Raw genomic sequence first — 16,827 nt, forward strand, 5'->3', positions numbered from 1 at the left:
TATAGGTCCTTTCTGCGTCTTCTCCAATTTACTTGGTCATCCTAAAAACAAGACCGACCCTGACCCGACGCCCTGAACAATATTATTTTGAGTGCTGTTGAATAGTACAAGGCTAATTAAATCGTCTGTCACTACCTGGTCCAAGGGTAAAAACATGCCCTTACCCCAACCTGTATTAAATGCTCTTGTATTTATATAGCGCTTTTCTAGTCTTGATGACCACTCAAAGGTCTTTAAAATACAGTTTTACATTCACCCATTCGCAAACACATTCATACAGTGCATCTATTAGCAGCACTTTCTTGTTCTATGAGGGGCAATTCAGGGTTCAGCATCTGGCCAAGAACACTTCGGCATGCAGATGGGGAAGACTGGCCACAGCCGCCCAACCTGTATTACCCTCCTCTTCAAACAGTCTAGTATCTAATTAAATAGGTGCCCCAGTATATCATTCTTTACACATTTTTGTAACGAAGTCCTCCTTCCCGTAGTATGTTTTCTCCATATTAACAAACACTGCTGTCACTCTCAGTTAATTTATGATGCCTTTCTTTATCTCTGAATACTGGGAGAGCAAAGAGTCTATGGTGTCCTTCCCTTTTTAAAACCCACTTTATAAACCAATCAGTTCTCCATTATTCCACACAGAAATTAATTTATTGCAAAGGTCTAAATGAGCAGGTTGTGTTTAATCTTTCCCCAGTTTTGAAATTGGGATCATCACCGTTGAGATCCACCATTGGACATGTATCTTCTTTTTAGGGGGTTCTTTATAGGGATGCATTTGTATGCAGTACACAATATCACTGCACATAAACTGTTCCCTATTGCCTTCGCCTATTGTTCTCCCCCCCATGGGTGTCATCACATTTGTCAGAGAATTTCTCCAAGTCTGCCCTGACTATATTCAAAGTATCTTGCTCTTTTTTGATCTCAAGAAATCCCCAAATCTCAAAGTTCAATTTCAAGATATTAAACAACAGCAGCCTCCTGATCATTGACACTTATTTACACGACTCACCATCATGTACCCTATGTATATTAAAACAGCCTAGAGAGTGGAAGTTAGCGTTCCAAGTGACAACCGTCCATCTATGGAATGTTGGGTTTTTGCCTATGCTTGACAACCAAACACGGAGAGAAGTGATCGTGGACTTCTCTGTGTTGGCGAGTAAGGAATCGAGTGAATCAAATAAGCTCAGTCATATTCCAAATTGCGTTCCTTGGAGTTAATTTAAATATGTACTGCATTACTGCACTTTTGTTCACCAATGTCCCTCTGAGGTGTCCTCCATTTCTATAGGTCCTTTCTGCGTCTTCTCCAATTTACTTGGTCATCCGAAAAACAAGACCGACCCTGACCCGACGCCCTGAACAATATTATTTTGAGTGCTGTTGAATAGTACAAGGCTAATTAAATCGTCTGTCACTACCTGGTCCAAGGGTAAAAACATGCCCTTACCCCAACCTGTATTAAATGCTCTTGTATTTATAAAGCGCTTTTCTAGTCTTGATGACCACTCAAAGGTCTTTAAAATACAGTTTTACATTCACCCATTCGCAAACACATTCATACAGTGCATCTATTAGCAGCACTTTCTTGTTCTATGAGGGGCAATTCAGGGTTCAGCATCTGGCCAAGAACACTTCGGCATGCAGATGGGGAAGACTGGCCACAGCCGCCCAACCTGTATTACCCTCCTCTTCAAACAGTCTAGTATCTAATTAAATAGGTGCCCCAGTATATCATTCTTTACACATTTTTGTAACGAAGTCCTCCTTCCCGTGGTATGTCTTCTCCATATTAACAAACACTGCTGTCACTCTCAGTTAATTTATGATGCCTTTCTTTATCTCTGAATGCTGGGAGAGCAAAGAGTCTATGGTGTCCTTCCCTTTTTAAAACCCACTTTATAAACCAATCAGTTCTCCATTATTCCACACAGAAATTAATTTATTGCAAAGGTCTAAATGAGCAGGTTGTGTTTAATCTTTCCCCAGTTTTGAAATTGGGACCATCACCGTTGAGATCCACCATTGGACATGTATCTTCTTTTTAGGGGGTTCTTTATAGGGATGCATTTGTATGCAGTACACAATATCACTGCACATAAACTGTTCCCTATTGCCTTCGCCTATTGTTCTCCCCCCCATGGGTGTCATCACATTTGTCAGAGAATTTCTCCAAGTCTGCCCTGACTATATTCAAAGTATCTTGCTCTTTTTTGATCTCAAGAAATCCCCAAATCTCAAAGTTCAATTTCAAGATATTAAACAACAGCAGCCTCCTGCTGACACTTATTTACACGACTCTCTTTTAATTGACTGTCTTTACGTGGACCCCAGCATTAAAATATACCCACATAAAGCCAATAGTCTGAATACCACAAAATCATGTAAACGGCATTTTCTGATCAGCCGAATATGGTCCTACTTAGAATATGTAAAAAAAGACGTTCTTCAGAGTATTCTGACCTGAATTGCAGGTCCCAGCATTTCGTGACTAGAACATAATGGTAGTTACCAACTCCTGGGAGAAAACAAGAGGAAAAATAAAAAAAAAGTTTCTGCAAAATTAAAAAGAAAACATCCAAAATGGTAAATAGTAGTATTGTACATTGATCTGTTTCAGTCTTGGGTTTTAAACCTGGAAGAACATTGGATGAACATTGGATGAGTCCCAATCACACTATGCTCTGTTGCATTTAAACAGGAATATGAATCGAATATTCCAACTCATGTTAACATAATTCTTATTCTGAGTAAGATCGACAGTCAGAATATTGCACACCCTTATCTACTCTCACGTGCTTCTGCCTCATGTGGGACACACTTGCATGTCTTCAAGAAGCCGTTCTGCACCATCTCCCTCAATTATAATGATGTCTGACGTTGTCCATGGTGTGAGGAAAAAATGATGCACAACCTCCACCCTTTAGCAGAGTAACAGTCAAATGTTGATCTTTAGCCCTGACTATGGTAGAATTTAAATTCTTAAAAAGAGGTTTGTCTTTGTTCCCATTTGCCTGGTGGACAATTTTTATCCTGCATGCACGTTAAAGGCGCATTTTTTAAGTTTGTCTTTGTCTGTTCCATATCAATGAGTTGGTTTTACCACAGGAGGGGAATCCCTGGGTCCATAAATGAGCAAGAATGTCTCCACTATGAGTTCTTTGATGGCTCTGATAAAAAGTTATTTCTGTACACATGGCACACTCATAATGAATCACTGTTGGTTTATGTGTGGATTTTATTCTTTGCAATAAAAGCTTTGCCCTAATGAACAAGCCGCTAAACACTCAGAATAAGCACTGCTCCAGGCAATGGATGCTAATTCAATCAATGCATCATTATTCAACCATTACTATATCTCACCACTGTGAGACCCCTGCTGAGGTTTCATTAACCACTGATCAACTCTGTGTCCCTGAGGACACACACAAAATATGTGAACTATCTCCGTGTCATTATTGTGAAGTAATGCCTGTTGATGTATGAGGGTGATGCCTCATATGGTCTCACATGAGTGTTTTTCAGAATAAACATGAATATTTAACACACACTGCCTGCAGCGAGCGGTGAGGAAGATCAGATTGCTGCAGTCACATTCACAAAAAAATAAACAAGTAGATGAAAACTAACAACGATTGCATATGAGAATGGTTTCACTACAAACAAGAAACATAAAAATCCAAATCCTCCCTTTTTACATTATATTTAGATTCTGACTAAATTATCACTGTGCTCTCACTAGACTCAATCACACCTCAGTAAACGTTTGACCCTTAGTTCATTGACATATTCTTAAAAAGATTTCAATAAAACACTAAGTGAAAAATAGTCTTCGAGAGAGAGAGAGGGGGGGGGGGGTGTAGAGAGAGGTTTAGGGGGATAGAGATAAAGGGGGGGTCGAGAGACGAGAGGAAGACAGAGGGAGAAAGAGTGGTATAGAGAGGTATAGAGGGAGAGAGAGAGGTGGAACGGGAGGGGGTGGAGCGAGAAAGGGATCAAGACAGGGAGACAGAGTGGTAAAGAGAGGTATAGAGGGAGAGAGAGAGGTGTAGAGGAGGGGGTGAAGAGAGAGGGAAAGAGAGAGAGAGAGAGAGAGAGAGAGAGAGAGAGAGAGAGAGAGAGAGAGAGAGAGAGAGAGAGAGAGAGAGAGAGAGGTAGAGAGAGAGAGCGAGGTGTCAGTGCAGCAGCTCCCGGCTCAGATGATGGTGAGGTGAACTTGCATGTGTGTGTACAGTGATGGGAGCGGACGCTGATGTGCGCGCCACAGCGCGTCCTGCGCTCCGTGCGTCAGACATGGGCTCGGACTGTGAAAGTTACTACAGCAAGGAGAACGTGTTCGTGGAGGGATTCACGTGTCCGAGAGCGGACAATGACTCCACGGCTCTTTACTGCTGCGGCTTCAGTGACTTGAAGTACTGTTGTGACGACCCCAACAGCTTCTTCCCATACGAGTATGGATACATGTGGTGGTTGAGGTAAGGAGCGGTGACAGCAGCTGAACTCAACGTGACATTTGCATTGTGCAGACTAATAAAACTAAATGTTTCAAAATGTCCTTTCTGTTAAAACGGACGCTTCTCTTTATATAAGTGGTTTCGTGTTGATGGTATTTTTGCAGCTTGTGCCTATTTGGCTCCAATCTGGTTAATTGGTTGCTGAGAAACCAATTAAGAAGATTTCTGAGTAAGACACATCAGGGACCTTAACATCCACACTCATCACGAATTAGCATTTGGGCAGTTCACAGTGGAATGCAAATTGGAGGTATCATTTAAACCTCAGCATGTTTAATATTCAAGTGGTAAAAAAATTTAAAATAAAACTAACAAATAATGAAGACGTAATTTGTTCATCGTTAATTCACCTCTGATATCCACATAGTGAGTGGTCCCATCATTTAGGTAAACACTGCTTCTCAGTCGCAAATGAAGAAATAAGGATGGAGTGGTCATGTCTCTCCATACTGATGATTCTGTATCAGGCAGAACCCATATTCTGCCTATAAAGACTCGTAATTCACCACTGCATGGAACTCAATGAATCATTTGTATGTGCTGGGATATGAGACCAGGCACTGATGCTGATGTTGAAATACAGTCAACTGGTTGCAGAAACAGTGAGTTACAATGCCATTGGCACACTGTTACACATCATAAGATCATTTTGCAACCTAAGAGCATTTGTTATAGACAAATTCTCTTTCTCAAAATGCACTAATCCAAATGACATGCTGCCTTTATTTAGTTACTTTGGACTTTATCTGTCCTTGGGAATTCTCCTGACAGCACAGCTATTCAAACCTTTTGTGTATGTCTTCTGAGTGTTCTTTCCCATTTATTTAAGGGAATGAACAGAGCTGTAATTTTAAATGTATAGCTGAATCTATCTATCTATCTAAGCCTGTCTATCTATCCATCCATCCATCAAGCCATCCATTGAGTGTAATTTGCCTTCTCAAAACATGAAGTGCCTGGTCATTGTGCATCCTCATGTGTCATTGTGTGTTTAATAAAACACTGAAACACTCCAGTATTTTACTGAACCTGGATTTTGAGTGCTTTGAGTTTGTGTGCGTGTGTTTGTGTGTGTGTCTGTGTGTTACAGGAGGTGCAGGTATCTCTCCGTCAAACAAGGTTCTGGACATTTGTATAGTTGTTTGGTTTTGCTCAGGCGCAGTTTGAAGTTCAGTATTTTGCCCACAACACTTAGGCTTGCGGAATGGGGGAGAATGGGATCGCATTGCCGAGCCAAATGGGACGACCTGCTCTGCCTCCTGAGCCACAGCTACATGATAACATTTTACATTTCCTCTCAGCACACAGATAATTCAGGCTCAGCAATTATGCTGATGTGCTACTTGCACTGTGAACATCAACAATATGAAAAACTTAACTCACTTACACAAACATCATCCTCATGTCAATTGAGGATTTTGCTGTAGTATTTTATATTACATTACATTTCATTTAGCTGACGCTTTTAGCCAAAGCAACTTACAATAAGTGCATTCAACCATGAGGTACAAACCCAGAACAACAAGAATCAAGAAAGTACAATTTCTTTAAAAAAAAAGCAAAACTACAAAGTGCTAAACTACATTTTATGGCATATTACCTCCTCTCTTAAAATCTTTATACTACACACAAGCATCCAGATCTGAACACAAGGCCTATATTGAATTATACACTTTCAATGTACAACGTTTCCCAAAACATATACAAGGTGAATATTAGATTCAATTTCTGCTGTTAAATCCTCCTAAACCCTTCACACTGGATTGAATATCTGTAGACACCTTAAGATTCACAGAATGAAAGACTCAATCTCAAGAAAGATTTATTTGCTGTACTAAAAATGTACCAAACCTTGTTGTTAAAGGGTTATGCAGTGTCCATAGAAAGGGCAGAGTGTTTCCACAGCAGGAATGGAATGTAGCAAACTGGAGGAATCGAGAGAACACTGTGGCTGAGGGAAATGGCTGAATGTGACAGATCAAGGTGAGCAGCAGGTGATGCTGACGCAAATGCAACAGGATGAAGGCACCAGCAGGCAGGCAAAACAAAAACACTTCCCAAAGACCAATCTAGCAATGGTTGGTGGAGGCTTAAAGAGCTCAAGATAATATGGTGTTCTGAAAGGGAAGTATTGATCAAACCTGGCTAACATACAGTGAGCGAGTGGATGATTGTTTAGAGGAGGATAAGGTGCATGGAACCAGGAGTTACAACCAGTCAGCAGCACACATGTCAGAGAGGGAAGAGCAGAGGGGGAAAAGCTGGAGATAATAAACCTAACTAAAGTTTCTGTTAAAGCGTTTTTTGGATTTTTGAAACAATTGTTTAAATTTTGTTTTGTTTTTTCATTACATGGCAATGTCCCCTCACAGCGAGGAAGCTTCCGCCTCTTGACTAAAATCACAATCAAATTATTTTCTAAAATATCTGGTACACCGTTTTGCTCTGTTTGGAATCAAATTGTCCATGTAATGATAATGAAACAATTAATGCACCAAGATGCTGGATAAAAAAAACATTGGATTTCCAGGTTGTTCAAATGCTTTTATGCTTTTTTTCTTGTGCCATAAATACAGACCATTTACCATTTGACACGGTTTTCACAATTATCTCAGTGACTAAGGTGGAATGCATGCTGTGTTAACCTGCAGGAGCTTTAACACACAACCAAACCAATCACCTCACAGTCCAAGAACATGTTCTCTCTGCAGAATAATTTTCTTCCTCTCAATACTGTATTACATGTTCAGCGAGAAGAGTAGAGCAGATACTAACAGTCTCCTTAAATCCATTGATGCTTCACCAAATTTCAAAAACTCATAGATATCAGTCCCCTAAATATGTATATGTTTTTTTCACTGTATATATACTGTATATACAATATACGCGGATACTGTACCATTACTGACGATAATTCATTAATTCAATGACCTTCCATTATGCTACAAAGTGTTTGTTCTTATCACTGCTGCAAATACCCTTATCTTTCTGATGTTCTCCTTTACATGTGGCATCTATTGCACTTCTGTCCGTCCTGGGAGAGTGATCCCTCACATGTGGCTCTCTCTGAGGTTTCTACATTCTTCTTACCTGTTAAATGCGCTTTTAGTAGTTTGTCCTTACTCTTGTTGAGGGTTAAGGGCAGAGGATGTCACATCTGGTTAAAACCCTAAAAGACTTATTGTGATTTTTGAATATGGGCTATACAAATCAAATTTGATTGACTGATAGATTGATGATTACAGCCTTTGTTTTCACTTTGATGAGTATTTCCTTTGTATCGAACAGTATTTTGAGAGAATATGACACCTCTTTGTTCTGTGCCTCACAGTCTCGGAGCTCTGGTGGGTCTCTCTGTAGCAGCCCTGGTTCTTCTTGCCTTCATCATCACGCTGTGTGTACTCTGCTATCTGTTCATCACCACCAAACCCAGAGGGCTGGATAATGGGCTGCCTCTTCGAGCACCAGGTAATGACTGCATCTCTGTCTGTGCAGAGTGCACTCTGCCCAATATAGATGTGATGCTCTCAATATACTGAACTTATTTGGGATCAGCCCTCTGATATACAGGACAGTGTATTGTATACTAATCGCAGATCAAAACTCACCTTTTCAGAACTGCGCTTAATGTGTGATGTATGTTGTGTTTTCTATGTTTGTATTGTGTAGCTTTTTATGCAAATTTGAACATTTGTAAAGAGTCTTTGAGTACTTTGAATAGCGCTATATTATTAAATGTATTATTATTTTTATTATTATTATTATTATTACTAACTCCGGAGTTTGCCTTTAACACAGTGCAGCAGGAGATTCTCCACGCAGACATTCTCACAGCAACAGCTCATCTTGACACTTCAGCAGTGTCTTCTACATGTACAGCACAGTGTTTTCATCCTGAGACAGTGAATCATTCATACATTCTGCTGAGTTTTTACGAGGCTGACCAGAGAAAGTTCGGAGCGTCTCACTCTGATCATGAGAACTTCATCTAAGGATGATGATTGACTCACAGGTCTGTCCTGTTCTGAACTTTGCCAGAGGCTGCATTTGAAGACTGATTGAGTGCAAGCAGCACGACCATAGGATGTCCTTTAAATGTGGCCGACAAATGCCTCTTTCAATTTCTGCTATAAAGTTCAAAATGAACAACAGTGGCACTCAGTAGAGCACATACCACTAACAAGGTCAAATACTGCCCTTAATTCAATCCAGCTTTATCGGCCACATTACGTGATCTCAGCTACACGTTGGTGGTAATTGCACATGCGTACTGAACAGTGGTTGAAAAAAGCTGACCTCCTCATGCAACCACTTTTATTTTTGCTATAGATCCTGATTTTGGTTTTCACATTTTCCACACTCATAGATATCAGTGCCCAACATATATCCCTGGTTTTGTTTCATCAAGTCCATTCTCTATGAAATAAAGGCAATCTCAACTAAGTGTCCAACATTCAGGAGTATTTTCCATTTTCAAAAAACATTTCCTCTGTGGACTACTGCAGTGCCATTTTTAAACCTGCCTGTTTGGAATTGGTTGTTCTCTTTGTCCTGTGTTACTGCTCTGGAGCTATACTTCAGAATTATTCCCCGCATTAGTGAGTCCTCCTCCAACAGTTCTACAATATACTGTCACATTTTATTATTTGTATGCTGGACGTTGTGTGCAGAGCTTTTTATAAAGTCTATGGTGCAGAGTGAAGTTAGAAAACTTTGCGTTCTTCCTACCTGGTTTATCTGCAATGAAGATTTTCAATATTTTTCATAAAATGAAACTGAATTTGCTTTCTTACTAATAACATGTGTGGCTTATATTTACAGTCACTGATGTAGTTTATCTGAGGTAGAAGACATGTTTAATTCAGTCAACAGACTGAAGGCACACTGTCCCTCCCCCACTGTTTGCTGGTCACCTGTTTATTCAAATTGTATTAATATTGAACATATTGCATGTCCAAATCGCACCAAAATCTGCACTGCACTTTTTAGAGCCATTTACAATATACATCCTAAGAGTGGAGTTCATTAGATGAAATGTTTGTGAGATATGCGTTCAACATTCAGACAGGCATTTGTAGATTTAGTCGGTAGATGTAGAGCTTCGGTCGAATCTCAACATAAAGAACAAACTTTAGATAAAACAAATTATTCGTAGTTAAAGATATACAGTTGTTTTGTAATGTAACAATCCTTATTTAACGTATTCAGAAACCGGTAAGGACACAATTTGACTTTCTGTATCCACAGAAAGTTAACTTTTTCAGTTTCTGAAAATTCAACCACAGAAAAGAAAAGTCTTTTCAGATGTATTAAATCTCTTCAACAAAGAGTGATGTTGGTTCCTGACATTTCACACTTTTCATCCTTTTCACCCAATTTAGAAAACACATGCTACATCGTTCTCCTTGAAATCCTCATTTAGACCTGCTGAAAGGTCCAGATGTACTTTTTCAATGCAGAATAAAAAAAGGTTTAGTTTCATCCTGTAAGTGCAGCAAGTATTTTGCCATTAGGTCTTTTACGTTTGTAAGAAATAGACAAGGACAACTTCTCAAATGCATTTGGATATAGTGCAAGATGAAATGGAGACTTTTTAGCATGCTGTAACATTCTGGGGGGTATATGGGAGATAAATCTGCTTCTTATATGGCCAAACTGTGTCCATCTGCTGTTTGTTGGTGAGCACAAAAGCTTTTTTCCAGAGCTGGCTATGCCTTAACCATAGACTGTAAATAAAGATGCACAACGTGTTTCCAATTCCTCCCACTGTAAAAAAGTGAAGCCGATATATATTAATGAGATATATGGGTGCTGTGCTTCAGTCTCATTTGGAAACAGTCTGCGCTGTAGCAAACAAGGTGTGGAGCCTGGGTATCAAGATCCCACCTATAAATTGGCTCGACCAATCATGAGTCAGTCTCTGCTGTCAATCATGATATTTCGCCCAGTTTTATAGCATCAAATTACCAACAAATTAAGAAGTCCTATATTACTCTCGCAATGCGGAAATTTGCAATGTTACAGCAGCAGAAGACAACACTTAAGTAGCATGCAGAACTTGGGTGAAAGAATATAAAGAAATAGAAATATACAACATTATATAGAAAAAAGATATAAATGTGATTAAACCGGTATATACAGTGTAAAGAAGTATATTACGTGTCAAAATATGTACAGTAAATGGATTGCAAATACCGGCTTATATTGCACAGAAATATTTACAAATGAGTATAGTATAGTGAATACTTCATTCAGATTCAAACTTACAGAAAGAGTTTGCACTATGGTCCAGGTCCCATCTGGAGGAGGAGGAGATTTGTGACATGTACTTTTTTCAGAAATGCACTGAGCTCATGGAGGAAACAAACACAGTTGTCAAGAGAGTTTTTGGTGATAAGGGCAGACACCAATGTTAATGTGATCTCAGCAATGGAATTTACAGATTATATCCTTTACATTCTTTGCTTGCTGCACCACCTCAACTGAACGCTCCAAAGACTCCTGTGTTGTTGTGAACGCATCTAAGCTGAGCATCTCCTTCTGCATTGTTCATGTGTGAAAGGCAAACTCTGGACAAATGACATTCTCCAGAGTTCATGACTGAAAACGGTCACCAGCCAACAGAGAGCAAACCAGATGATTTGGCTTCTATTTTGGCCAGCAGTCACCTTGTCCATCTTTATATGCAGTCTATGATCTGGACAAAATGCTATAAAAACTACATACTGGTTTGTCCGACTCTTTAAATACAACATCCTGAGTGAAATTTCTTTTTTTCAGGTTCTTCATCGAGTCCACAAATCCCAGGACCGAGTCATAGCAGCGCTACTTCTGGACCTCAAGGCCTCAGGAAACACTTCCTGAGGGGCAAGCTGGACTGTGACAACCAGCCGCCAGACCCCGACCGCCTTTTCCAGCGTTGTTTCATTGCTACTGTGACATCCATCAACGTCGAGGGTCCTGCATAGACTCTTTTGACTATTTGACTTTAGGAGCCACTACTTTTACTTTGATTCTTTCTACTATCCTCATTCTACTGAAGGCTATAATTGGTTTGAATTCAGAATGTCACATATTCTTAAAAAAAAATGGACATTTGACAAAATCAAATGTAAACCTTGAGAAAACCAACTGTAGCAGAGAAACAAACGTGACCTCGATTGCTTTATATTTAATCTTTTGCAGCTTAAGCGACCCACATTTTCCCATTGAGATCTCCCATTATTTTGTTGCCAGTTGGATCTAGTCCCCATCATGAAAGCGGGTGCGATAGGCTTTGATTTTCATTTTGGTAAATCTGCAGTAAACGGTCTACCATTTGATATAATCTTTTAAGATTGACATTCTCTCAAGTATATTGTTGTTATCATCTGTTGTTCCTGAATTCAATTTTCTTTAAACCTAAAAGAAAAATATGCAGACTTTTTCACTTAAAATTAGTTTTTCAAATGAGATCAATTGAGGAATAACCTCAGCATGTTGAACAATGAATAACCACTGATGCAGATGTTTTTGATAAACAATAAAAACATCTGCATCGATATTTCTGAGTTCACCGTTTTACCCACATATATCCTGGTGGCCACTAACTTTGCTTTACACTGCGATGGAGAAGATAAGACTCAAAAAGGAGGAGCATGCAGGACTTTGATGAAAACTGTGTAAGTACAGGATCTTCATGCAACCTGTTCAACATAGACCTAGAGGAAGTGTCTGTCGGCCGACCACTCTGTGCCACACGTCTCAACAACTGTCAGAAGAAACCTTATTCAGTCATTTAGCCTCCTGAGAATTCAATCCTACTGAATTTGTTGATTCTCTGACTAGTGGCTTGGGCCACCATTAGGTGCACATGTTTGGTCTTGTTTAGAAAAATAGTGGATGAATTACTATGAAACTTGGTCCACACGCACTAACACACCCTCACACACACACACACAATATTCAGGGTAAACAATTTTACTTTTTATCAGACTTTGGTCACTATCCGACCATTGATCAAATTTCTTAGAGGTGACATTGACAAGAAATTAAAAATGTTGCTATATTTAATGTTGCTAAAGACAGGGTCAGATACATTGAAATGCAACCTGAAATACACATACACACAGGCTAACTTAAAAGGACAATGGTGCAAAAAATAGAGCTGTGTGAGATGTCAGTCTTGCATGAAGTGGGCATGACACACCAGCGGTAATGTCAACACACTGCCTCCACAGCCTGAATGGAGCCTGAATGTGAAACTTTTAAAAAAAAATGTGTGTTGTTGTGAAGAAACAGCCTATATGTTACTAACTTATGTGGACATGCAAAAGTTCCTAGCTTTAGTGAATAATTTTCTTTAAATTGTAAACTGCGTGCTGTGTGTAAATGAAGTGTGAGCAATGGCATAAATCACACCCAAAGAAATATTTGTATTTACTTTGATATTTTGCTTTTCAGAAGTTGCCTAAATGAAGAGAAGGCAGACTTGTTGAATTGTGTTGTCAAGAAATGTGCTTTGTTAAATGTGAAGCTGGGGAATGGTCACAGTATTAGACAGTCTGATGCCCAGGTCCTGGAGCGGTTTTGATTGCAGCAAAGCAGAAACCTGTTGTAGCCGTAAACTTTCATGTTGTGCCATGAATTCTCAGAATATTCATGTAATGTCCGTGTTTCTGAGTTTTGTTTAATAGCTTTGTACTCCAAAACCACCTGGAGCTGAACGCTTTAAAAACTGTAGAGATGGTGGCAGACTTCAGGAGGAGTCCAGCCCAAACTGCCCCCCTCAGCCTGTGCAACTCCCCAGTTAAAACAGTGGAGTCCTTCAGATTCCTGGGGACCATCATTGCACAGGACTTGAGGTGGGCGGAGAACATCACCTCCATCACTAAGAAGGCCCAGCAGAGGATGTTCTTCCTGCGGCAACTGAGGAAATTCAACATGCCGCAGAAAGTGATGGTTGAGTTCTACACAGCCATCATTGAGTCCATCCTCACCTCATCAATCACCGTCTGGTTCGCTGCCTCCACTGCCAAGGACAAGGACAGGCTGCAGCGGATCATAAGGTCAGCTGAGAAGGTCATCGGCTGCGACCTGCCGGCTCTCCTAGACCTGTTCCACTCCAGGACCAGTAGGAGAGCAGGCAAGATCATTGCTGATCCTTCACATTCGGGTCACCACCTGTTCCAGAGACTTCCCTCCGGAAAAAGGTTCCGGGCCATCAGGACTAAAACCTCTCGCCATCTGAACAGTTTTTTCCCCGTGGCAGTGGGGCTCACAAGCAAGCCCCCTGCATCACACTGACTCTGCACCGCACTGACTCTACCCCACCACACCCCACCCCCTGCACATAATTTATAATTTATTACTTATATACTACTGGCACTATCACCAATCTCTGCACCTTCGCACAGCACGTGCCCATAACTCTGTTACTCTGTTACTGTATATATGTATATACTTTATTTTATTTTATTCTATTTTATTCTATTTCTTATATATTGTTGTTTTTTATATTGTTGTTTTATGTACAAAAGTAGTGCACCAATGACACCAAGGCAATTTCCTGTATGTGCAAACATACCTGGTGTTGTGCAATAGGAGTAGACTTGACGTTGGCTAATTATTAATAATCATGAAATATGATTATTAAAATAAAAATTATCTATCAAAAATAATTAAATTATTAATTGAAGATGATCAGTAATCAAATAACAATAAAACCACTAATGAGAAAATAGGAATTATCAATTAGAAAGTACAAGCTATCAATTAACAATGATAAGGTTATCAACCAAGAATAATGAAAATAATTAGTCAAAAACAATAAAATTATCAATTTAAGAATAATACTATCTATATTAATAATTGAGAAAGGGGGGCACCACCCTGGTTTCCCAGGGACCAACGATGTCAAGCTATAATTATCAGTCTCATAATGATAAATGTCAAATTAATAATGTCAATATTTTAATATTAACGATTACTTAATAAACAGTGAAGGCTTCTAAGTTCGAGCACAGGCAATCATAATCCAGCTGCAATCACACACTTATGCACAAATAATCACAGACTACAGATACTTTAATTACAAAAGTATTTATTAAAAAGGGGAAATAAAGTTATAATGTTATTCAATGATTTATCATTTTAACAAGCTCCGATATTTCAAAAATAAACACAGCAGCACTTATCACAATTCAGAAAGTACTTGTAAAACCTGCGGTCTACCTATGTATGTCTGTCTCTGTGTGTGTGTGTCTGTGTCAAAGTGTCTCTCTGTGTGGGTGTGTCTATGTGTGTGTATGTGAAATAAAGTTAGTGTTATTTAATGATTTATCATTTTAACAAACTCCCATATTTCAAAGATAACAACAGCAGCTTATCACAATTTGGAGCACGCATGTAACCTCTGGTCCATCTATGTGTCTCTGTGTGTGTGTATCTGTCTGTGTCTATCAATGTGTGTGTGTGTGTGTGTGTGTGTGTGTGTGTGTGTGTGTGTGTGTGTGTGTGTGTGTGTGTGTGTGTGTGTGTGAGAGAGAGAGAAAAAGAAGGGGGGTGGCGATGACGCGTAGTGACATCACATCTAAGATGGAGGCCGATCATGATTCGTGGAATCAAGGCCTAAAAACTCTCAAAATGGCGGATTGACTACAAAACAAGATGGCGGAGCCGTTATGAATTTAGAGCCAGGATGGGAGGAGAGAGAGAGCGGAGGCGTGGCAATAATAGACTCAAAATGGTGGGTTAACTTGCGTTATTCAAGATGGAGTCTATGTTAATGACACCATGTGGCCGGAGCGCACACTGGTGGTCGTCACATGAATTACACAAAGGAAATTTTAGACAAAGAGAATTCTTATCTCTGCTTGGCTTTGTGGGCCGAATGGTTTCCAGATGTGTTCAGCCTCTCTAATCATAGATTTAACTATGTGACATGACCTGTATTATAAATACAGGTCAGAAGTGTGTATAGGTCGGTTTAGAAGGAGAGAGAGAGAGAGAGAGAAGACATGTAAGGAGAGTTCAAAGAAGCTCTTAAAAACATGCCAGAGATAGATTAACAGTGATTTAACCACTCAGCCCAAAGCGGACGTTGTGGGCTGAGGTTCTGATCGGTAAACTCACTGCAGACTAACACAGACGTTAACAGTGCGGGCGGAGGCGCTTCTCGCGGCCCTATTTACTGCAACACAAAACATTGCGATCAAACCGGAAACCGGAAGTAGCGGCTCGGAGTAGTGGCCGGCTAAAACAATGGAACACGGAAGTTCCATCAACAAAATACACTCAAGTATTAAATCAACACGCTACATATTAAAACTAACATCTGCCCAGACAACATAAGCCTCTTACTGTGACCGTGATTTTGTGGGTTGCATGCGCCTTGGCGCGAATCCCCGGAGGTTCAGTGAATCGCTTGAAGTTTCTCAGGCGGGCTTTCGTGAGCACCGCAGCTGGGCCGGAGCCGATCCGTCGTGCTCCGTGGCGAGATGAGGTTTCGTCTTCTTCTGCAGCAGCGGAGATCGTGGTCACTCACAGGAACGTGCGGCTGTTTGTAGCCGTTGTAGATCGTGTGGAGAAAGCATAAAAGTAAAGTCCGTGTGGAAGAGGAAACAGTCTGAGATCGTCCAGCGAGCAATTTCCTGTTTGGTCTTTCCAAGTTAAAACAGGAAAAGTCCTTTCCAAAATAAAACGTCAACTAAGGTAAAAGAAGAAATGAATTGAAATGAATAAAACAAACGTCTTATCGCCTCCATTAGCTTACTGGGTCGACTATGAAGACCCCCGGGGGGGGGTCTAGTGGCGACGTCAGCATCGGAGGAAAGAGAGAAAGAAGTTAGTTGCCTCCTTAAGTTGCTGGGTTAACTGGTGAGACCCCGGGGGGGGTCCCGTTGTCACATCAGCATCGGAGTGAAGAGAGAAAGGTTTCTGTGAGCTCAGCCTATTTAAGTCATGTTCTAGGTGACTCCCCCCTGGGAGGAGGGGTCAGGGGTCAGTGTGGCCCTCCAGCCAATTGAGTTGTCAGGATTTGGCCCCCAGGGGCGGGCTTACAAGGGGGACCCAGGAAGTGACCTGCTGCCACATGGAGATAAGGGCCCATGCTGGATTTTTAAATGTAAGGGGTTACCCGAGCCTGGCCTAAGGTTTTACGACTCTTTGTTCTATGTCAGATCACTGGGCCTTGCCCAACACTGGCAAATAAAAGAATTCTGATTCTGATTCTGATTCTGATAAAACTACTACGCACATATTTAAGCGTGGTCACAGGAATAAAAGCTTAAATGATGCTATATTATCTCTTTAGCATGAGTTT

At 40.3% G+C, this 16,827-nt stretch overlaps 1 protein-coding gene across 1 annotated transcript; it reads left to right on the forward strand.

Annotated features, from left to right (window-relative positions):
• The first annotated feature begins 4,296 nt into the window (after window positions 1-4,296).
• On the forward strand, window positions 4,297-11,494 carry LOC133011163 (protein shisa-like-2A). Its single transcript, XM_061078870.1, has 3 exons — window positions 4,297-4,487; window positions 7,858-7,994; window positions 11,307-11,494. Exons 1-3 carry the CDS (start codon window positions 4,306-4,308, stop codon window positions 11,492-11,494), a joined length of 507 nt encoding a protein of 168 aa, XP_060934853.1. The 5' UTR covers window positions 4,297-4,305.
• The last annotated feature ends 5,333 nt before the right edge of the window (window positions 11,495-16,827 follow it).

This window comes from Limanda limanda, chromosome 9, assembly GCF_963576545.1.
Source record: "Limanda limanda chromosome 9, fLimLim1.1, whole genome shotgun sequence".
Lineage (NCBI taxonomy): Eukaryota > Metazoa > Chordata > Actinopteri > Pleuronectiformes > Pleuronectidae > Limanda > Limanda limanda.

Bases quoted from the DNA above. Each gene is read 5' to 3' on its own strand.
- LOC133011163 (XM_061078870.1), top strand. From the start codon at position 4,306: ATGGGCTCGGACTGTGAAAGTTACTACAGCAAGGAGAACGTGTTCGTG. The intron at 4,488-7,857 runs GTAAGGAGCGGT...TGTGCCTCACAG, and splicing joins GGATACATGTGGTGGTTGAG to TCTCGGAGCTCTGGTGGGTC. The intron at 7,995-11,306 runs GTAATGACTGCA...TCTTTTTTTCAG, and splicing joins GCTGCCTCTTCGAGCACCAG to GTTCTTCATCGAGTCCACAA.